The sequence below is a fragment of the Manis pentadactyla genome, chromosome 12 (assembly GCF_030020395.1).
Source record: "Manis pentadactyla isolate mManPen7 chromosome 12, mManPen7.hap1, whole genome shotgun sequence".
Lineage (NCBI taxonomy): Eukaryota > Metazoa > Chordata > Mammalia > Pholidota > Manidae > Manis > Manis pentadactyla.
In genome coordinates, this window is record NC_080030.1 from 81283247 (window position 1) to 81307216 (window position 23970).

Sequence of the window (23970 nt, forward strand, 5' to 3'; positions counted from 1 at the left end):
ATTTGTAAATGACATATCCAACAAGGGGTTAACATCCAAAATACATAAATAAGTCATACGCCTCAACACCCAAAAAGCAAATAACCCTATTAAAACATGGGCAGAGAATATGAACAGACACTTCTCCAAAGAAGAAATTCAGATGGCCAACAGACACATGAAAATATGCTCCACATCACTAATTATCAGAGAAACACAAATTAAAACCACAATGAGATATAACCTCACACCAGTTAGGATGGGCAGTACTGAAAAGACTAAGAACAACAAATGCTGGCGAGGATGTGGAAAAAGGGGAACCTCCTACACTGCTGGTGGGAATGTAAGCTAATTCAACCATTGTGGAAAGCCATATGGAGGTTCCTCAAAATACTAAAAATAGAAATACCATTACCCCAGGAATCCACTCCTAGAAATTTACCCAAAGAAAACAAGATCTCAGATTCAAAAAGACATATGCACCCTATGTTTACTGCAGCACTATTTACAATAGTCAAGATATGGAAGCAACCTAAGGGTCCATCAGTAGATGAATGGATAAAGAAGATGTGGTATATACAATTGAATACTATTCAGCCATGAGAAGAAAACAAATCCTACTGTTTACAACAGAATGGATGGAGCTAGAAGGTATTACGCTCAGTGAAATAAGCCAGGCAGAGAAAGAAAAGTACCAAATGATTTCCCTCATTTGTGGAGTGTAACGACAAAGCAAAACTCAAAGAACAAAACAGCAGCAGACTCACAGACTCCAAGAACGGACAAGGTGTTATCAAAGGGGAGGGGTGGGAGAAAATGGATGGGGACGGAGGGAGAAGGGGATTAAGGGGTATTAAAATTGGTACATGTATTGTGGCGTGGGACACAGAGAAGACAAGTAGTGACTGTGTGGCATCTTACTACACTGATGGACAGTGACTTTAGTGGGGTGTGGGGAGGACTTGATAATATTGATGAATGTAGTAACCACAATGTTTTTCATGTGAAACCTTCGTAACAGTGTATATCAATGATACCCTAATAAAAAAAGTGTTTAATCCAGGCAGTGAACATCAGTACCTTTAAAATTATTTATTGACTATATTTGGTTATATGGTACTACTAAATTTTGTTTAACTTTCTGTTAGTACTAAAAATTATCAAAGTCCTTCAAATGTATTTCACTATTAGTATATACAATATAAACTGAGATTCATCATGAAACTGATCTCTTTTAAATCAATTTTGCTATCAGTTGTTCATATTTTCTAAGTATAAAAAACCTTTCCTCGAGGGCAATTCATTGATGCTTAATGCAAAATAATAAACAATAAAACAGTCTATCCACAGACTGTTTTTTCATGTCTCCAACTATAACCTGAGAATAGTACTGTGGGGACAAGCACTGCCTCCTTGTCCCAGAATAGCCATTGTGTCTACATGGGCCCCTCTGTCGTGACATGCTATCTGGAATACTGATGGCCTGGGACTGGCCAAATCCAGGCTCACCTTATCTATGGAAAGATCTTACTGGGAGGCAGGCCACTCTGACCAAGGTTTTGTTCCTTGGGGTGCTGGTGGTACAATAATGATCCTCCTAGCAAAGCACATAGTCTTTGACCCTCACCTCTGGCACATGTAGTCTTTGCCCCCCACCCCACATAAGTAGTTCCCTCCCTGTGCACAATAGCAGTGCACAACCTTGTCTAGCCAGCAGCTCCTGGACTCCCTGTACGCAAGTCCCAGTAAACCCTCGTGTCTCATTTGCTGTCTCTGGGTGTTTCCTCCCATCTCTTGAGTGCTTTCCCATCACACCTTGCCCACTTAGGTGGGTGATCGGACTTGTGATCCCACAATTACAAAATGCTAACCGTGAAGAATCGAGGCCCAGAAATAAAGTCACTTCATGTATTTTAGTTTTAGTACTTCTTACATGTCTTAAACATTTCAATGGACAACAACCATTACTTTTCTTAAAGAAGCGAAACCCTCTTTTACTAAAAGACTCTATATCTCTATTTAATATCTCAAGAAGTGCTAAGTCTAAACCTAGACCATCAAGTCTCAATAATTTTAAGAGATGGTTTTAATCAAACACATATATTTTATCAGTATTATATTTTGATAATCAGTACTAACATTTGTCAACAGAACAAAAACAGTACCATGCAACAATATCGTGAGGGTTTATTTGCCACATTCACTTTTCAGATCTATTAGAAATATACTATCATCTCTTACTTCAGTAGATGCCAACGATAAAGCACAGAGGAGCTGAGGGTGGGTTCGCTTTGAACATTTACTGCTGCATGAAGTACCTGAAAGATACCAAGGAAGCTAACTTGGGGCCCAAAAGGAATTTTCCTCTAACAACAATAATTTGTAGAGTAATTTAGGGTTGAAGTTTGTTATTGCTATTGCTGTTTTTAAATAAATCTCTTCATTTAAATATTACCATAACCCCATGATGCCTTAGAAAAGAGGCTGAAGCCTGAGGCATTGAAGTTAATCTGGCCAAGAACGCAGCCAGAAAGCAAAGAGCCTGGAACTATACTAGGTCTTCTGATCACAGGTCAGTCCCCCTGCTGTGCCCTCCATCACCTCCCAAAGTCCTTAATTAACATGTATGTTAAAATAAAGGCTTCAGTAGCAAGTCATGAAAAGACATAAGTGACAAGGTATAAAATCAGCACAAGAATAGTCATATGACACAGCATTTTTTCCCCATTAGCCAGAGGAAGGCTTTTGTACCGTTTCTGCCCATCTAGCTATGAAGTAATGAACTGCCTTTAGATTTAACCCCTTTTATTTTCCCTAAAATAATCATGTGGTGTTTTAACTGGTTTGTTTTGGTTTTGAATTATTGCTACTATGACACTAGGGACATAGACAACAAACAAAAAACATGATGCAAAGGAAAAAAAACACCATAAATCTGGCAGAACCCCTAATGATATTCTGCCTCCTCCCCTCATTGGCTGTGGGGCCTTGGATGAGTTCCCTAACCTCTTTGCACCTGGTTTTTCTCCTCTTTTAAGTCAGGGATGAGAGTAGTTACTTCACAGAGGTCTGTGAGAATGACAGCAATTGATAACATACATGTGCCAAGCACAATACTTATGTGTTAGCCTCTTCTTCACCCCCAGAAAGCCCTTTATTTTTCTTCAGTATTACAGAAAAGACAGACTGCTAATGTATTATACATCAAATAAGTGAATCAAGAATTGTCCTACATTAAAAAAGAAACCATATGCATGTAGGTGCCTAAGTAGCAACTCCCAAGAAAACTTCTTGGCACTAAAATTCAAATATGCTTTGTGTAACATATTTTAAGGCATTTGATTAATGCCAGGTTTGACACCTGAAGGTTTAGAATTTTAAGTGCAAAAATCAAAACATCCTTTCTCTGTCTCACAATAGCTATAAATGTCTCCATTAAAGCAAAATATAAAATAAAGAACACCCTTTGGCTATTAAACAGAACAAGGACAAACTCTTCCTTATGGCCTAACCACACAAATCACTGAATTACTAGCTTTTAAAGACATGGTCACTGGCAGATGATTCCTGGGCTTGGGACTATCGAAGTTGAATACCAGTTCTGGGTGTCTAGGTAGATCCAGTGAGCAGTTTGCCTTAATATCCAGCATAGACAAATTGCCTAGACAAGTCATGGTAAATAAATTTCATCTTCGGTGTCACTATGATTGACAGTAGAAATCCTAAGCATGTGGTTTCACAAGGAGGCCAAATCAAAGCTTTGAAGAAAAGAATGCCAGGATCCATCTGCAATGTCTGCCAAAGATGGAGGAATATGCAGTGACTCTACTAGCCAGCGATTACTCATCCATTTCCAGAATCATCTGGCCTCATCAAAAAAAAAAATTAACAGCAACTAACTTATTGCTAGATATTAATGAACACATTTATTATTTGAAACCTCTGGAGATCTCAGTGACAAAATGTGTTTTTAAAATATAAGTAACAAGCCATAATCCAATTTCTTTTTCCATGGGCACAGTCAATGCCGTGTATACGTATCTTATACCCTTCTCCTCCTGGACTCAAAGCCAGACTTCATTTCCCACCTTCCCTTAAATTTTGATGAGCCCAATTTCTTGCCAACACAATACCGGTGAAATGATGTCTTCCTAAATTCTCCTCTGCAGTATTTCCCTTTCTGTCTTTCTTCCTGTCAGACAGAGGCACAGAACCCACTGGAAGGCTCTGAAACTCTAGGTGATGGAGTCCCTAGATGGAAGCAACCATCCACAGTAGACTGCAATGTGATCAAGAAATAAAGCTTTTATCAAACCACCAGCTCTTGGGATTTCCAACAGAGTGGTTCTGGTTGAGACTAGCAAGCATAGTACCATGCTACATACTCACACAGGTAAACAATGACACAGGCAAAGCAGATCAGAATACTTCCCTGTGATTCCGTGTAACTCTAGCTCTAGGAAGAGTCCTTTTCCCTTGGTGAGGCTGTGGTGATGTGAACATGGGAGCTTTAGTTCACCATGTTTTCAAACTCATTGAGAAAGTCAGCAAGAATGAAGCAGGTGCTCCACCACTGCTGTGAGAAACAGGAGGTGGAGGGAGAACCCTGAACTAGTACCAGAGGGCCCAGCTTCATTCATCTGTGCCTTTCCCTCCAGCTGGTTACGAGGAACAAAATGATCCTCTCTTTGCCCAAACTAGCTGGATCTATTTTCCTATAACCTGCAATCAAACAGTCATGATTAATATGGATACAAAGTAGAAAGTAAAAATCCTTCAACTCACAGCCAACATTTTGGTATATATTCTACCAAAATATGTATTATGGGCATATAGATATTTTTTAAAAATGAAACCAGATCATATCTCATAAACTGTCTTTCTATGTCAAATATGTTTTAATAATCTCATCTTCCAGGGTTGCCCAGTATTTCATTGTTTGGTTACACCACCAATTTCTAATCAAGTATTTAAGTGTATTCAATTTTGTACTCATATATACATAGCTGCAACAACTACCCTTGAATGCGTACTTTTCTCTATTTTTCCAGTTATTTATTGGAAATAAATTTCTTACAGTCAAATTTCTGGGTCAAGGTATTTCAAAAGTTTTCATTAATATTGCCATGTACCTGCCCAAATATTTGTACCAATTTACACTCTTGCCAATTGAGTGCCCAATTTAAACTCTTCCTTTTCCACCTGAAAAAGTAGTGCTGAACTCAAGTGAAGAAGCACTTTTTCCCACGTGCACAATGTTACTGAATTTAGTACAAGTTGTAAGAAGGGAAAAACCCACATCTCTGTCCCACTAAGGTATGTGTATAGAACCAACCCTTGGCTGAGTAATATTATGACAGCACAGTTTTTCACAAAATGCAATAAAGTAAATAAATAAAAGTTAAGTGACCCTTTTGGAGTCATGATGAGAGCTTTATGAGGAAAAAGGACAAGTAGAGGACCTCACAGCATTGAGGAAATGCAGGTGTTAAACAGGTGGTTCAGCCTGTTCACTAGCATGACCTCAAATCTGCCTTCCACGGGCCCTTCCAAGGGGACATTCATGCTCATTCAAGGGCGGCCAGAACCAGGATGGTAAATGTCACATACTCAGTGAGGAGACCAGAAAAACGAACACTCTGCAACCCTCTTGCACGAGAGAGACAAAAATAACAAAACTTCATTAAGCCACGGTCTAACTGAATTATTCAGTTAGATGATGGAGGGTCTGTTAAGCTGTACAGTTTGATGCTAATCAAGCCTATAGTGACACTAGGAAGTTTTTAAAATCTTTATTTCAGTTCTTCAGGAAGAATTAATAGAATATTTTCCGGTATTTTTTTAATACTTGTCTTGAAAAGAATTAGAGATGATGGTAATGTGGAAACAACTGGCTTTGGAAAGAACAGAAGAAATATAAAATTCATTTGGATATTTTCTTAACCTAAACTTTAATAACTTTAGGTTTTGGGGTAGGGTTTTTTTGGTGTTAACAGTGAAGTATGGCCTGTATACACTTAGAGACACTTGATATATGTGGGGGTTTGGGGGGTTATTTTTGTTTTGGATTTTTGACACAAGAACCAAGCAACAGTCAAGAAGGAAAAGACAAAAAGAGGTCAGGCAAGCAGGAGGAGCCCTGCAACACCACCAGGGCCTGCTTCATGACAGTCTACTGCGTCAGAACTACTCTGGGTTAAGTTTGCATTTATGGTGACTTTGAATTCAGACTATTAAAGTTATGCGTGTGTGTATACACATACAAACACAAGTACATATGTATAAATATACACACATATATGCACACACATATACATATATATGTTTAAATATTTTTTATGTTCTCACATGACCCACATGGAAGATATTTTCTGGCATAGATACATCAGAACTAGGTAAATAAAGCAATGACCCATTAGGGTACCTGCTCAAGGCAGACAAGAACTACTCAGTATTAATATATACACAACGTGTGATTTTGCCTCTTTGGGATTTAGCATCTTCATCTGTAAACATGAAGAGGTTGGACAATTTCTAAGATTCTCTCAAGCCAAGAAGGCCCTTCAGATTTAGCCCCCATCCACAACCCAGTTCTCATCTCTTAACATTCTTGGCCTTCTTAAATTCAGGTTTTCACAACCCTTAACTTCTTTAAATTCCTACATTGTGCCTTCCTCTGGGCCTCTTTCTAGACTATAGCCTGCAGCAGCTGTTGTTCACAACTCACCTAGGCAAGTCAACTCATTCTTCAAGTCTGGACTTAAACATCACTTCCTCCACAATGTATCCCTACTGTAGTTTTCACCTCCTGTTAAAAATGAATTCTTTTTGAACCACCTGTAATAATTTTTTCACTTTCTGTCTACTGCACTAAGTAGCAAGCTCTCTGATGCCAAGAGCTGTGTGTATCTTGTTCACCATGGTATCCCTGCCTCCTGGAACAATTCCTGGCATTTATAAATACCCAAATATTTATTAAATGAATAAATAATAGGATTGTGCTAAATAAGCTACTGAAAGCCTTAACACTGAAAGTAATTTCTAATTTCTCCAAACAGGTCATTAAAAGCCAAATTAAATATGCTAACATTTATTGCTTTCTTTATAAAGGCAAAACAATCCAAAGTTTTAGCTTAAGCTAGTCTCCTTTCCTCATTGCTCTTCTAAAACCCTCAAGTTGCAGCTACTTTAAAATAATGCTTTTGTTCAAAACTATCCTTACCATTCACAGTGTATTTGTGACTTTTTAAATAGATATTGAAAAGCACTGCTACCCAACTCTATCCAATGTAAAACAAGCCAAAGGGGTGTACACATACACACACACAAAATGTTAACTAAGAACTTTCTCTAATATCAATACCTAATTATCTACTGTCTAATCACTGAAGATTTGCACCAAGATAAGCACATATATAATTTAAATCTACAACCAAACACCTTTCATATCAGGGATATAAATGGATTAAGCTTAATTCCTTACTCTTCTGAAAGTTTAGTAAGTAAAAGTAAAATCTTTAAATATAGAGTTTATAAGAAAAAAAGGGTCTGAATTTGGGAAATGGGAAATGTGTAACAAAAAAATCATTCAACAGATGTTTATCAAACCTGTTCCTATGGTATGTTTGGCATAAGGCAGCCTCAATGATACTGAAGACTAGAATAAGAATGGAACACTAAACAATACCACCACAGCTCTGCAAGTGATGTAACAGAGAGTGACTAGGTTTTACAAGTGAGATTTAAAAAATATATTAAAACACAGAAACAGCCTGCACAAAGGTCCAAAAGTAATGAAGAGTATAGTGAATCTAATCAATTTCAAAATTGCTCAGGAATGAACTGTGGTATGTGTGCAGGGTTGGGGGAGAAGTTAAGAGAAGAGGAGAGGAAAACAGGCTGGTCTACATCTAGCATACAGATAGACAATCAAAAAAATATATCTGATAACTTAGATAAATACTGCAGGATCCTTCCACCCATTTGGCTGAATTGACAAGAAAATAAAAACAATCCCCAGGGCCAGAAGAGAAAGCAGATGAAGAAAAGCACATGGAAAACTGATGCTGAAAAGAAGGGTCCTGAGGCCACGTGTTAACCAGAACCACCAGAAGCTTAGATTGCAACAGCCCTGTGGGGATAGGAGACAGGCCTTTGGGACTAAGCAGGGTAGCTAGGTGGAACCAAAAGCACTACATAAAGCTGGAATCCTCAGAGGGGTACTCACTCAGTAAAATTTGGAGAAAAAATAGAAAGAACACCTCCCAGCAAAAGAAGACAACAGGACAGGAAACCTCTCCTACCCAGCCTAGGTGCTGGGTAAAAATCTCTGGGGCATTTGTAACCACAGCTTTCCTCTTGCCCAAATTTGTGATTCAGATTTAGACTACAGATTCACACTCCTCTATCCAAACTCTCAGCACCATATATGTTTCAGAGTTCAGGAATTTCTCAGATTTTGCAAATGTAACATGGTACATACACCCAAGTATGTATTATACATAACACCCCAGTATATGGACAGCATAACAGATGACCATACTTCTATAGTTTAATATATAAACCTTCATCATAGGAAGTATAAAGGCTGTATCAGGTTGTTTTTCCACCAAATGATTTACAAAAAACAATTTTGGTCTTCTGAGCTTTTTGGATTTTCAAATGAGGGACTAGGACCTGTAATACATGGGAAACTTCAACAGCAGAAATCAACATAAGGTGTGCCCGGAAGGGTAGCACTTGTGGGACCTAGAAGAGAAAAGCACAAATCCTCTTCAGGGTTCCCATAGAAGAAGTCTTAGCCAATGTGATCTCAGAGTCCAAAATTACAAAACATCTGAGAAAACCAATCATATATGAGGGTCAGGCAAAAATAACAGCAGAAACATTACTTCATGTAACAGATCTATGAGAAACAGAACATAAAATGAGTTTTGTTCAAAATGGTAAAGATATAAAAGAAAAACTCAAAAATGTAAGCAAGAAATATAAGTTATCCAAAAAAAGACCAAATTTGAAAAGCTTCAAAAATGAAAAATATAAATGAGTAAAAGCAGAAAAGACACAGCTAAAGAGAGAATTAATAAACTGGAGGACATCTGAAAAACAAAGCACGCTGAGCAGTAAAGAAAGCATTAGAAACTTTGAAAGGTATATTTTGAGATTTATGGGTATAATGTATACATATAATCATATTTGAAGGAGATATAAAAGAGAATGGGTGTAGGCAACTATCAGTAATAGCTGAAAGGTTAAGAATTTCCCAGAACTGGACAGAAATGAATTCTCAGATTCAGGAAACCCAGCAAGTACACAAGGACAAGATTTAAGCAGCCACAAAAAAAAAAAAAGATTACCTGAAGGCAGAGAGAATAATAGATAACTCCTTAAGAGCAGCAACAGAAGCCAAAAGATAAAATTATCTTCACAGAGAAAATAATTGTCAATCTAGAGTTGTATGTACCTTCAAAAATATGGGTAAAATACAGATTTTTAAATTATTACTTTATTTACTTTTTAATTTTATTTTTTTATTACTAAAGAGCCTCCCTGAAGGAGTCTCAAAAGAATATAGCTCAGGAAAACCTGATACATAATGATGTAATACTGAGCAAAGAAGGTGGATAAATCTAAATAAATATTGCCTGTATCAAATAATGCCTAGCTTTAGGAAGTAAAACCATGGCAGAATTAAAACACTGGACAATGATAGCAGGTAAGTAAGAAGTGGGTGACTGGAGTTAAAGGTTTCAAAATATCTTTTCTTTGGGAGGAAAAAAGATACTGATCTACATTAGACTTTAAGAATGCATCTTAAATTTTAAGAGTATTCACTAAAACAACAGAAATAATATATATAACTTTCAAACTACAGAAGAAAAAGTTGAAATTAAAAACTGAAGCAACAGAAAGAAAGGGACAAAACATAAGCATGGAGAAGTGGTAAAGATAAATCACTAAGGTTCACATACCAGTTGTTAGAGGAGTGGTAGTAGGAGTAATGGTACTAGCAGTAGCAACCATCAGCAACTATACTAGTAATGGTTAACTATAGTAGTGGTAGTAATAACTGCTGTTGATCATGTTTGGGTGTCAAGCTCTGGGCTAGGTATTTTACATGCATTATCTTACTTATTCCTCACCAAAAGTCAAGTAGGTATTATTAGTAATCCTCATTTAACAGATGAGATTTATTACTGATCTAAACCAAGGCAGAAGACAGTAAGAAAAGGTTTACAGAGAGTTTTAATAATTGATCATCCACTGGATTTGAGAAATTAGGGATAACGCTCAGATTAGTGGCTTGGGCAACTGTGTGGGCAATCCCTGGCAGCTAGTAGCAATTCTAACATTTCATGCATTTATTAAAGCACTCAAAGACACAGAATGACCAAAGAAGGGTAGAACTGTGCTTGTTTTCTTTGGAATGGTGAGTTTTGTTTCAAGAAGCATGACTGTGAAAGAAAAGCAAGGGGTGACAGGTTGGTTGCTGGAAAAGGTCACAGTCAAAGGAGAGTTGTGTGAAGGTGGTTTTGTTTGTTTGAAATGGAGATATACTTAAATATGCTTATAAGGGAGAGAGAAGGAAAGGTTAAAGTCATATGAATAACAAAGAGAATAGCTCATACAGAAAGGAGAGTTATTGAAAATAACAGTGTCGACAATCCTAGAAGGAGAATCAAATCATCAGGACAAAAAAGCAAAACTCCACAACGTAGGCAAAGATCCAGCTTCTCTCCTGACCAGCAACAGCACATCACAGAATCCTTCAGAAGACATTAGATCCTCCTTAATGATGCATAATAGAGAAATCTTACACACACAAGGGAGGGCGGTGGGGTGGGAGGAAGTGGGGATGTTCCTCACATATTTGGGACAAATAAAGAGAGAGCAGGAACATTGTTATAGAACGGCTGTGGGCTTTGGGATACAATTATTTCCCTGGTTTGTGCTTTCACACTGCTCCAAGGACAATTCCAACATTTCTAACTTATAGGTCACCTACAATGGGCACTGGGTATACCATTCAACTATTCTCCCCTTTATGAGAAAGAAAAGATAGAGCACATTACATAAACACTTAAGAAAAAACAGACAGCCAACATTTCCCTTCATAAGCAAACAATGTATTTCTCTGTAAGGAGAAAGGAATTTACAAGGTGAAAATGAAGAACAACTATTTTTCATGGCAAGAAATGCAGCTTTTCAACTTACTGAACTGCACTATGATTTTATTTGAAAGCTCTCCCAGTAGCCGCTGGCTCAGGAGTTGAGTCACCTAAAGGACAACTCTGTAAGGAAAGCATCTTTGGTCCTCGGGAAATAGGGTTATATGCTACTTCTGACCTTCTTTACAAAGTTATTGAAACCATGATAAACTCCAAAAAACACCTTATCGCAGCATCAGTCAATTTCAAGAGGAGGTAAGATACTTAAAGGATATTTACTTGTGAAAAGCTGAGAGAGAGATCCATGGCAACTAGGTGCACAGATTACAAGTAAGACTTCAGCAGCCACTTATTAAATGGTAAAACTATATATGGCAATGTACCAAAAATGTAGATTTTAATTTAAAATGCTGCAAGCTAATACTGTAATTAAGATATGAATTTACCTACTACATACATAATTGTATACATTTTCCACATATACATTTTTTTTAATCACTAAGAAACTTACAAAAAATTAATTTGAATTACCAGTTTTACACTGGTTTTAAGAAAGTATTTGCTAATCAAATTATCACCAAAGGAGAAAGAAAAATCTAAAGTGACCTAAACATATTTCACATTATACCATAAAAAAAAGATATCTCTGAAAATGTGGAGGTAAAAAGATCCAGGAAAAAATCCTTATTGTTCCATTAGCTAATAAAAAGTCCACTTATTTTAAGTCATTTCTAAAGCATGCTCCCTACCTAAGACCCTTTGTCGCTCCTCTGCGTCTCCCATTGATTGTTTATTTAATCAATAACAAAGAGTTAAATGAGAACTGAAATCAAAATAAAATATATTTACATCAAGGTAGTATACTTCTTATATTGAAAGTTAGCCTAGGGTTCAGTAAGCTTTTATACATCATTCCAATTAATTTTATTCAATAAGCTTTATTTACTTTTTGGATCTTGGCACTATATATAGAAAGTGCTATTCAGTGATCACAAATATAGATACGGAATTAACTGAATTAGTGTGTAAATAGCATTTCTATAAACCAGAATTTATTTTGTATATATTAAGTTTATGTGAAGCAAATAAACTTCAAGGTTTAAATTTTCATTCTATGTTTACTCACAAAATTTCTTACTTATTTGCAGATGTTTTCTGAATTAAAGCGAGGAGTTTTGTGGTAATTTACCAATTTGAATCAAAACATAGTCTGTATCTCCCACGACCTTTACCAGATACTCTTAAAATACTGTTTTTTTTTCTCACTTTGGGAGGAAAATAATCATTTATAAAATGCCAGTACCCTTCAAACGTAAGATTCAGAACTTGAATCATTTGTTTATCATGTGGAATAAGCTCATTATTAAAAACCCTCAAGAGGTTTAGAATGAGAAAAAAATAGGATTGCTGATAACTAATTTGACTCTTCATAAGCTTTGATGTTAACAGTAATGTCTAAGTTTGAATTTTGATGACGTTAAATAGGATATTTTAACAATATGTATAGATACTGATCATAAGCACTATTAACCAAAATGAATCTTATACCAGCACTGCCAAACTTTCCAATTTCTCCCTGAAGGTGTTACTTGGGGCCAACTCTGTGTTTTGTTTTGTTTTGTTTTGTTTTGTTTTCTGGGGTCTGGGGGGTGGGGGGGAGGGTTGTTCTTTATGACACAACACCTGAGTATGAGGTGTCTCACTGCATCTTATTACTTTATTATTTGACTTGGGCTATACTCTAGGCATTCAACTACAAAACAGGAAAGGAAAAGCAACTGAAATGTAAGACAGTTGTAACCAAAAAGGTAAATACTCACTGAGTCCTGGCTGTCTCATGTGCTTTCACATAGGTACACAGATTTATAAGGGAAAGGAAGTGAGGATGATGCACAGATGGACCCAGAGGAGCTAATGTCAAACTGACATTGTTCAGGTGCCTAGTTTTCATGTGCAAGGGACAACATTATTATAGTAGGGTAGAGAATGGAAAAGAAGTTTTACATAATTGAAAAGTACCTTAAAAATATAATCGTTATTTAGATTACTAAGGTTAACCATATCTTTCAAACTTAATATATCACTGCTGATTATGGTGAAGCTTTTGAAAATATATTTTTCCTCCAAGAAACATACTGTTATTAAAGAAAAGGGGAAAAAAATTCTGAGAATATGTCTAGTGTTTATTTCTACCTTCTCACTGTACTTTATTCTGCCCCAGAGTTTAACAAATCATTTCTTCAAATGTTTAAATCATATACCATTACACATCATTTTATAAATCACCATAATAGTAATTTTCTTGGCCTATAAACCTACAGACAAAAAAATTCATCTTTTAAGCCACTACTTTATATAATATTAATTTACATTTCATAAAGATTTTGAGCCCATCCAAATGACCTAATATTTAAAAAATTCACAGAACCATAAACTCTAATCTTACAATCTTACAATCTAAACTCCAAACTAAAACTTATACATACAGTAGTTATAAATTAAAATTTATTTGGTTGCAAATCCCCTACTCTAAAATGGTGTTCTTTTCCTCCTGTGAAAATAAAAGGACACCTCACTCGAGTCAAGAGGTTAGAAGCAGCAGCAGCCAGAAGCTCTACCTCAATTACAACAAGAATTGTCAATTACAGAACCCATCAGAAGATCCTAACAGGAAGAAATCATCAATTACAGCTTGATCATGGAAGATGTATATTGCATCTCTTACAAGAAATAGACTACTGCAACCCAGCCAAGGAGAAGCCAAGATCACCCACAAACTTTTGTTTTTCTCCAATGGACTTAAGTTCAAGACAACCCCTTCTAGTCCCTCCTTTTTCCTCTATAAAATAACCTTCCTCTCCTTTGACTGCTGGGCATGCCTATGGTTTTGTTATAGTTTGCATGTCCCGAATTGCAATTCTCTGCTACTCCCCAATAAACTAATTTTTGCTAGTGAAATAGCTCACAGTTTTATTTTTAAAGTTAACATTTCCAACTAGTATTTAATATTTTCAAAACTAAAACATTAACTACCTAAGAATGCTTCAGGACCTACAGGAAAATGTGTTTGCATATCATAACAACAGGTGTAATTCACTTTTATAACTGGTTATGTTGCTGAAAAACCTATGAATAAATTAGTAAGGTAGTCTACTGTTATTTAAAGGAGCTTTACAAGGAATTCTGAGCAAAGATAACCTTTTACAATGTATATAACATTATTTACATATTCAGATTCTCCATATCATCTTTTCTTGAAATAGGACATATCAGTAACATTTCTATCTTTCCAAACTCTACCTTAAGGTTAATTTTAGTGCAGGTAATTTATGACTACTGGAAGAGTAAAGAGTTAAAAAAAAAAAAAAAGGAACTGATACCCCCTTAGCGCTTGTCTTCTTTAAGTGACAGAATTTAAAATTTTTCACGCATATCACAGAGATTTCAGTAAGTGTGAGCTGTGGTCCTCAATTTCACACAAAGCCATGCAAACGGATGGGTGTTTAGGAGATTATACTGGTCAGGCTAATACCACCCCTTTTTCCCCCCCTCTCAGAAGAGAATATTACTAAATAAACCACAGATGGCAGTTAAAGGCAGTGGTTAACAGCTATGGAAGTTAATTATACTCCTTGAACCAGTAAGTACTGATAAATAAATAATGTAAAAATTAATGATGTAAAGCCCAGTGCCTGGCATATAGTAACTACTCAATAAATTTCAGCTCTTAATTAATATTATTCATATTAATAATTCAATACCAATTCCTACTGCAGCTGCTTTCTGAATACAGAATCTCCCCTCTATGTTGTACATCTTCAAAATCACCCCACTCACTAACATATGCTAAAAACACTGGAAAACCTCCCACCTTGAAAATGTTTAAAAACTTTATCAGATCTAAAAGAGTAAGGTGACTAAACATTTAGATATGGAAAAGTCAGTCTTTATTTGAATAATGTTTAATGAAATGCTCAAATCTGTGAATATTCTCTGAAATATACCAATATAGTGATCTATCATTTTCATAGCTTTTAGCAAATCCACAACCTATAGCATTTTTTATTACTAGGACTTGCTATACTGACACATATACCTTTAAGCCATGAGTCATCCTTCCAGAGTTGGGTAAACTGATGGAAAGATGGCTAAATGATTCAGTATGCTGCAGCAAAATGAGCTGGTCATGAATTTATAATTTCCACTTCTGTTAGGTGCTCTGGCCCTGGTGGCCTCTCTGACCGTGTACTGCATATATAATGAATGATACCATAATCAACAAATTTCGCTAAACATTCCCTCAGGAAAGGAGTAATGGTGTTTTCCCCTCAGACAAGCTTCTAGAAGTAAAATTATTCAATTTTATGTGACAACAGGTTCACAAGGCTGGATAACCCTTGTACTGCCCAGTTGTACACTCCATAGAGTAAATTCTAACACCGGTGATGTTTTCTCAGCTGCACAAGGCAGACACTGGGAAAGCCCTGAAGCAAAAGAAAACCAGAAAATGGGCAAAGGAAGCCAGACGGGAAATGGGTATGGCTGTTCCTGTGTCTCTCATGCCAAAACTGACCTTTACCAACAAACATCGTAACAGGACAGACCACAAGAAGATCACAAAAACTGAAGAGCAGTTACAGAATATATTCTAATGAAGCTTTACTTGTAAGGAGTCTCCCAACCCAAAGCAGGTGAAAAGCCTTTTTCTAAGTGTCCCTATTTGCCCTTCAACAACAGATTTACTATGTTAATCATATGAAACATTTATTCTAGAAATGTACAGATTCCAAACTAGATGAAAGCCTTTTTACATCACATAAGCAAGACGGAAAAAGCGGTGGCAATCCGATCCATGAATTAAATGTGTTCATCAAGATTGCACCATCTCAAATGCTGGGAAAGCACATCCATTTTGTGATCACAGCATACTCATTCCGCCCAGCATTTCCGGAGATTGGGCCAAAGAAGTGTGCCAGGATGTGTAAAACGAAATCGCCATTATTTGCAAAATCCAATTTCCTCATTCAATACCTTGAATTTATTTTTATTTCCCTTTGATGTGGTTACACACTCACACACCCACACTCACACACCAAAACCTGAGACACTGAAACAGTTGACACTATCTTAAAACTATCTAAATGTATTTAGGAAACAGCTAGGGTGACAAATCTGACCTTTCATGAATCCACCTTTTTTTTGGTTATGACTGCAATCCCTAATTTCCTCTAACCTGAGAAGTAGTGGGAGTGTGGAGAAAGAAAAAAAAAGAGGAAAAGCGCCTAATTCGAAATGTACAATTTCTCCGTATCTTATAGTATTAATACATATGTTTTCTTTCTCCATCAAGACCTCGGAGGTCAACAGTAGGAAAAAAAAAAAAGGGTGGGGGTGGGGGTAAAAGACAAGATTTCAGAGCTGACCCAAGGCGACACCTCCACGGTTGGAGGTTCTGAACTCAGGGGCAGCCCAGCCGGGAGTTCTGAAGGCAGCAGCATTAGCGACAGCAAGCCCAGGCCGCGCCGCCGGCATTGGGCGCCTCTGCCTTGCGCATGTCCCACTTATATAAAGAGACGCTTACAGTCCAGGTGCTTTTTCTTGGGCCCCATCACTTCATGAGTGGTGGCTTTGCAGACCGCTCTTGCTACAGCGGAGCCTGTCACGCTGTACTGAGCGGCGGCGATCCGATCCGTGAGCGTTTGGCCCGACATCTTCGCCAGTCGCGTCTACCGCCTCCTTTTCTGCAGGGAAGAAGGGGAGACGGTGCTGCTTTAACCGCAGACCCTACACTTCGAGCACCCAGGCCTCGCCTCCTCCAGCCGCACGGCGGCTCTCTTCTCGTCCCCGCCCTGGTACCACCTCTCGTAGCCGGCAACGCGCTGAGCCCTGCCCCTGCGACTCCGTCTAGCGGGTCGTAAGAGTCGGTCTGTCACCGAACCCTAGGGCGGGCTCCGGTCCCAGCGTCGTGACACCATCCCGACCCCACCCCCCGAGCCGCCCGCTGCAGCCCCCCGGCGCTCCAGAGTCAATCAGCCCTTCGCCTGCACCCTGATCCCCGGGTGCCGGACCAGCCCCGGCGGCGCGCGTTGGGATTACTCCCTGGGCGCCGCGCCCACCTCGCAACTCCCTGCCGCAGCGCTGCCTCCTCGCAGCCCGCAGGCGTCGGGGAATGGATCGGACCCCGAGCCCCGGCCTCCTCCCCCCTCCCAGCGCTGCTGCAGCAATGGGCTCGCCCTCCCTGGCCGCGGCGGAGATTATCCTAGCATTGCGCCATGTTATGCCCTCCCTCCCCTGCCTTCCTCGCTGCCGCCTCCAAAGCCCTCCGCCCGGGGCCCCTGCTCTCACCCCCGAGTCCCCGCCGCAGGGGCCGCCCGGGGCTCTGCGGAGGAGCCGGAGGGTCCGCGCCGCGCCCTGCCGGGCAGAGGAGCAAACAGACCGACAGTAGCCCAGCCCCCGCACGACCGCGGGCGCGCCGCCGCCCCGCTCCGCGCCGTAGGATCATCCTCCCCGCTCCCCGCGCGGGCCCGACACCGGGGAGAGGCCAGCCGGGTACTCACCCCGCCCCAGGATGCGCGGAGCCCGAGCCGCCGAGGGAGGCCGCGTCGGGTGGGTGTGAGCGGCCGTGCGCGAGCCCGGTGCCCCGGCCGCGAAGCCGCCAGCCCGGCCCGGCCGCCGCCCTCAGCGCCGCGGTCCCTGCGCCCGCCCGCGTGGCCCCGGGGCCAGCACCCTCCCGCCGCCGGCGCCGCCGCGTCTCCCGGGCCCTCCGCTCCGCGCTCCCATCCCCGCCCCCACCTCAGCGGCGGCGGCCCCGGCCAGTCAGGTGACGGCGGCGGACTAACCCGGGCGAGCTCTCCGTGGAGCGGCTCGCGGCCCCCTCCTAGCTACTCACGCTCGCCGCCCCTGGGGCCGCGAGCTGACGGGCAGGGGGCGCCGCGCGCGCGCATCCCCAGCCAGCGCGAGAGGAGAGGCGGGGGCCGGGAGGCCAACACCCACCCGGCCAACTGCCCTCCGCGCGTTCCGCAGCAGCCCCTCCGCGCTGGCCCCGCACCCGGCACGCACTGCGTGCGCGCGCACCGCACACACCTGCCCGGCGCCGGCGGGAGGCGCGGGGGCCGCGGGGGCGTTGGCGCAGCCCGCCGGGGGCTTCTGCAGCCCTGCCCTGTGCAGGCCGACGCCTGGCCGTCGTTGCGCGCGCCTGGCAGAGCCCAGCCCTTCCTCTCCTACATCTGTTTGTGACAAGCCCGCCTGTCAAAGGCAACCGCGGCCCAGAAGGGCAGGGCGATTTAAAATGTCAGAGGCTGCTGGCCGACCAGGCCCGCCAGCGGTGCGTCGTCCCCCACTCCTTTGGGCTCCTTTGCATATCTCGATTACAGCTGGGAGCCGGGGTGGGCAGTTAATTACAGCCACTTTGGTCTTAAGCGGATACTGAAGTCTGCTGCAAATTCATACGAAAAACGAGCAAAGCCAAATATCGAGGCCGATTATATTCACAGTGGTCATTTGGGTGTGAAAGGAAAACACTTTGTACCCTTAAAAAGTAATTTCTGTCAATTAAACAGTGTCCGAATGTCTTCAGCATATTTGAATTGCATACATGAATATTTATTTGGGCTTGGTTAATAGTTTTACGTATTGACATTTTCAAAGATTATTGTTACCTAAAAAAATGTTTTAAATTCTCAAAGTAGAGTCAAGATCAGAACTTCAGTTGTGTGTTTTCTTCATTTTTTTCCTGGGTATGGATGATCTCTATTCGGTCTTGAGGCAGTAGAATGTCTACCTGTGGATATCAAATTTTTGTTGTGTGTTTCTTTTACCTGGTAAGGTGTTCCAGAATGAATTCATGATTTATAACTGTTGAGACTGGTTCTAGCACTAATTAGAAGCGTGATGGCTAAAGAAACATAGTCCAAGACCACCACAGTCAGGTTTCAAATACTTGTCCTACCATATTATAGAGCAATAACTCACCTGGATATTTATCAAAGAAAAATAAAAACACATTTCCATTTAAAAAATTGTACTCAAACTTTATACTAGCTTTACAAAATGGCCCCAAATTGGAAGAAACCCAAATGTTACTCTACTGGTACATAGATAAACAAAATATGGTATATCTACACAATGGGATTCTACTGAGCAATAACTAGGGAAAAAAACTACGTGGACGAATCTTAAATGCATTATGCTAAGTCAAAGAAGCCCAACCCACAGTGCTACTTGTTGAAATTACATTTATGTGACATTATGAAGAAGGCAAAACTATAGAGACAGAAAGGATGTCAGGTGCCAGGAGTGAAGCAAGAGATCGCCTACAAAGGGACAGAAGGCAACTTTTTGGAGTGATGGAAATGTTCTATATATCATGATTCATGATTGTGATGATGTTTACATAACTGCATATATTTCTCAAAACTTATCAAGGTATACACCTAAAATTGGTGAGTTTTATTATGAATAAATTATACCTCAATAAATCGAATAAAAAGAGCTGAAGTGGCAATATTAAATATTGCACAAAGTAGACTTCACAAAAAAGGATATTAGTAGAGATAAAGAGGCACATTTCATAATGATAAAATTCATCAAGCATATGTAACAATCCTACATGTTTATATATCTAGGACTAGAGCTTCAAAATAAGGTGAAGCAAAAATAGCATAAGAGGAGAAATAGGCAAATTTGCGATTACACTTGAGGATTTCAACTCTCTTCTCTCAGTAATTGATAGGGCACATTGAGAGAAAACCAGCAGTGGTATAGGTGACTTGAAATAACCATAACCAATTTGACCTAACTGACATTTACAAAGTACTCCACCCAACAACAGTGGAATGCATTCTTTCCAAGTGCATATAGAAATTTAACAGGATAGACCATATTCTGGGCCATAAAGCTAATCTAAAAGAATTTTTAAAAATTACAGCCATACAAAGTATGTTCTCTTACTACCATGGTATTTAAAAATTAGTAACATATCTGGAAATCCCTAAATATTTGGTAATTAAAGCATCACATTCTAAATAACCCATGGGTCTAACTTTCTTAGGAAAATTAGAAATTACTTTGAACTGAATAATAATGAAAATGCAACATAAAATATGTAGGGTACAAGTAAAGCAGTAGTTAGAGGAAAATGTATAGCACTAAAATGCTTATCTTAGGATTGAAGAAAGACCTAAAGTCAACTATTTAAATTTCAACCTTAAGAAACCAGAAAAAGAACAAATCAAACTCAGCAGCAGCAGAAAGAAGAAAATAATAAAAAGAGTAAAAATCAGTGAAAAAGAAAATAGACAAATAATAGATAAAATCAATGAATCCAAAAACTGTTTTTTTGAAAAGATCAATAAAATTGATAAGCTCCATAGCAAGACTGATGAAGGAAAAAAAAGATGACATAAATTTGCAATGTTAGAAATTAGAGCAAGTATAGATCCTTTGGACATTAAAAGGATAAAACAATATTATGAACAACATATGCCAATAAATCTGGCAATGTACATGAAAAATTTCATGGAGAAAAGTCATTCTCCAAGAATCCAATAATGATGTCGTGTCACATATATTAGTGTTAAGAGGTTGTGAGCAAGTAACATGTTTCCAATAATGGTCAAGATAATCCAGTCTGATTTAATTTTTAAAAATATATTGAAGTAGTTTCATGCTCAATCATAAAGTCTTGTGAAATTACATGTAGTTATTTGTATGCAGATAGGACTGGGAAGGATGAGAAGCCAGTTTGTCTTTGGCGAGCTACTTATGTCTCTGGTAATATGCATCGGAGAGTATCTCACAGGACATCCTTCTGTCATGGGTGGAAGAAAATATTTGAAATCTCTCAACTATAAAAATATATAGAAATAAGTAAATCATGTCAAGAGTAGAACTAACTTGAAATGTTGCTGATGTTTTGAAAGGTCTAACAGGGCTTTGAAAACAGTAGCATATTTCCAATGGCAAGGATTAAGAAACACTAGGTTCTTACATCCCAGAAAACCTAGAAATACAACCATAAATGTCATACACTAAGGTGAAAGAAAGTTTATTTAAAGGAAGAAATACACCAAAAGAAAGATGATTCCTTATCAATATATTCCTTTTGAAGGCCCAGGTACATAATATATAATATCCAATAAATCTTAGTCAAGTATAAGCATTGACCTTCAATGTTTTTACAAATTTTTTATCTTTTGATCTCTCTCAGTGGTCAGACAGGAAGGCAAATACAATTGACAACTCAAAATATTTTTAAAAATATATTGAACCTTTTTTTTTCTGAGCCAATATACATGTATTCACTATAAGATTTTTTTCCAAGATTGATTTAAAATACACGTTTTTCTCTGAGTATCAGATTTAATAGAGAAAAGTCAAACCAACAATAATGACACATCGATTGGCAATTTATGTCAACACATGAGGGCAAATGTCTTCAATTTACAAGAAATAAGATACAACAAGAGTACAAAAAACAGAAGTAAAGTTAACAGTAGTATGATTGCCTCAGGCAATAGTAGAGTTAGAAAACTCATATTTTTCTCTAAAAACTATATTGTCCTTCTTAAGGTAAAACTATAGGGTGATTTTATTCCAGGGATGCTTTTCTAACTAGAAAAAATAGGAAATGTGAAAATAACTACATTAGAATGTATCCACCCCTACACACAAATGTGACGTATCTGTCCAAACTGAAAAGCAACTGGCAAGAAAAAGCAAATTTTGATCTCCGAAATGCACTTGTATAGAGATGAAAAGATCGCTTCTCTTCCATAGGACAGCAAAAGAAGGAGACCATAAAACTGATGAGCGTTCTAATGTAGCAAGAAAATAGTAGGGTTTTCAATCAGAAAGATTGGGATTCAAACAACTAGATCACCTTAGGGAAGTATAACATCTTCTCATCCATGACATCATTCAAGTTAGTTAAGAATGAAAGTGTATGAAGAGGCAGTATATTCCAAGACAGGACAAACATATTCATTAAGCTTTGTTCTGTCAAACATTCCATAGTAACTGGCATATTTGAAGAAACATGTACATTTTACATACATGATAACAATGAAGACAATTTAAATACACTATTTTCATTTTGTTTCCCTGTTTCACACCTTAATGTTGCTGTTCTGGTTAACTATTGTTATACAAAAAACTGGCTTAAAACATTTTTTTTTTAAATTTCTCTCTCACGGTTCTGTGAACTAACTGCTGGGTAGTCCCCTCTGAAGTCTTTTGTTTGGTTGAAATCAGATGGCAGCCAGAGCTCTAATCATCAGAAGTCTCTCCTGGACTCACTGCCCAAGATGGCTTATTCACCCACGTCTGGCAGTTGATGCTGGCTGTTCACTTAGAGTTCAGCTGAACATTTAGCTAGAGCCCCTCCTCAAGGCATCTTCGTGTGGCTTATGCTCCTCATGACAGAGTGATCCAGGGGAGTCATTATCTTGCATGGTGGCTGGCTTCCAAAACGGAACAGCCCAAGGTGGAGTGTTCCAAGAAACCTAGGTTCCAAGAAATCTATGAAAGTGTTTTTAGAACCTGGTTCTAAGAATCCAAGAACTGTAAGGTTCTTATGACCTCACTCTGAGGTCATGCAGCATTGGTTATATTATTTATCAGTCAAAAGCAAGTCACAGAGACAACCCACAGTTAGGAGGAGGAGACTATTCCTGGGAAGTTCATTGGCAGACCAACTACCGCAGTGACACACAAAAGTAAACTCCTGAGAGGAACCTATAGAAAGAAACCTATACTCTCAGGAATATGAGATTAAGGGATCCACTTAAGATTCATTGAGAACTACCCCAAAACAATTGGCAACTGATCAAAAATGACTTGAGCATAAATTAATACAACACAATGAATTATTGTGTCTGGTTGGAATATTCTCACTTACATACCAGTTAAACTCCTATTCACCCTTCAAGACCCCTAATCAAGTTGTACATGACCTGCAAATCTTTCCCAAACACTCTATTTTAGCCTCTTCTTTTTATAAATGAGGAAACTTAAGACTAGAGAATTTAACTTTCTATCACACAGTGAAATAGCAGCATAACCAATCTTCAACTCCAGTTGTCAAATTTCCACTCCAGTGTTTTCTCCACTTCACTCATTGCGTCTGATAAGGTATAATAGTGGTATGATAGTCTCTCATTCATAATACAGTGTTAACAGCCTTTTAGTCAGAAAAGTCCTCTTTCAAAATGTATGTGCTAGAAAGTGTGGTAGCTAATATCTTAGGTTATAGAATTGAACAAGCCCTGGTTTGAGTCCCTGGAATTATATCTTACTAGCTGTGTGACTTTGGGCAAATTCTGTGGCCCTTAAGGCTTACTTTCCTCATCTATAAGATGGGCATCATCAACTCATTACCATCAAAGAAGATAATGTCATATAGAGCCAATAGCACAGTGTATGGCATACAATAAAAGCCCAGTAAATCAGTAAATGTGATTAGTGGTGCTCAGTGAGTAATTGTTGATGCAGTGAATTATTTTTTTATTAATATATGGTTATATTACATCATTTTATTATTAGTTGGAACTACAAGTTTACACAATTTTCTGATAAATATATTTTTCTACTAATATCATTTCTAAACTAAGAAAATAAACTAATAATTTACCTAGTTCCTGAGATGTGAAACAAGACACCTCAAATACCATCATGGATAGGACCAAGCTCCTATTATTCCTAGGAAGCTAGAGTTGAAAACATAAGCAGGTACAGTCATTTCACAGTAATGCTGTTAAGGCCAGCAGTTCTTTCTTTCCTTTTATCTAATCTAAAGGCTGATTTCCAAGGACTTCTTGAGATGAGA

General features: G+C 38.9%; 1 protein-coding gene across 11 annotated transcripts in view; it reads right to left on the reverse strand.

The window, feature by feature from the left end:
- SNAP91 (synaptosome associated protein 91) overlaps positions 1 to 18249 on the reverse strand; it is a 189723-nt gene extending 171474 nt beyond the window's left edge. For 3 of the 11 annotated variants that reach the window (XM_036888023.2, XM_036888030.2, XM_057489339.1), the window contains exons 1-2: positions 17705 to 17940; positions 16729 to 16888 (exon numbers count right to left, since the gene is read on the reverse strand). In XM_036888023.2, coding sequence (XP_036743918.2) covers positions 16729 to 16858 — 130 coding nt within the window. In that variant the 5' untranslated portion in view covers positions 16859 to 16888; positions 17705 to 17940. Of the gene's footprint in view, positions 1 to 16728; positions 16889 to 17492; positions 17559 to 17704; positions 17948 to 17986; positions 18174 to 18230 lie in introns of those variants that run through there. The other 8 variants (XM_057489337.1, XM_057489338.1, XM_057489336.1 and 5 more) reach the window with 8 other exon arrangements.
- Positions 18250 to 23970: the final 5721 nt, after the last annotated feature.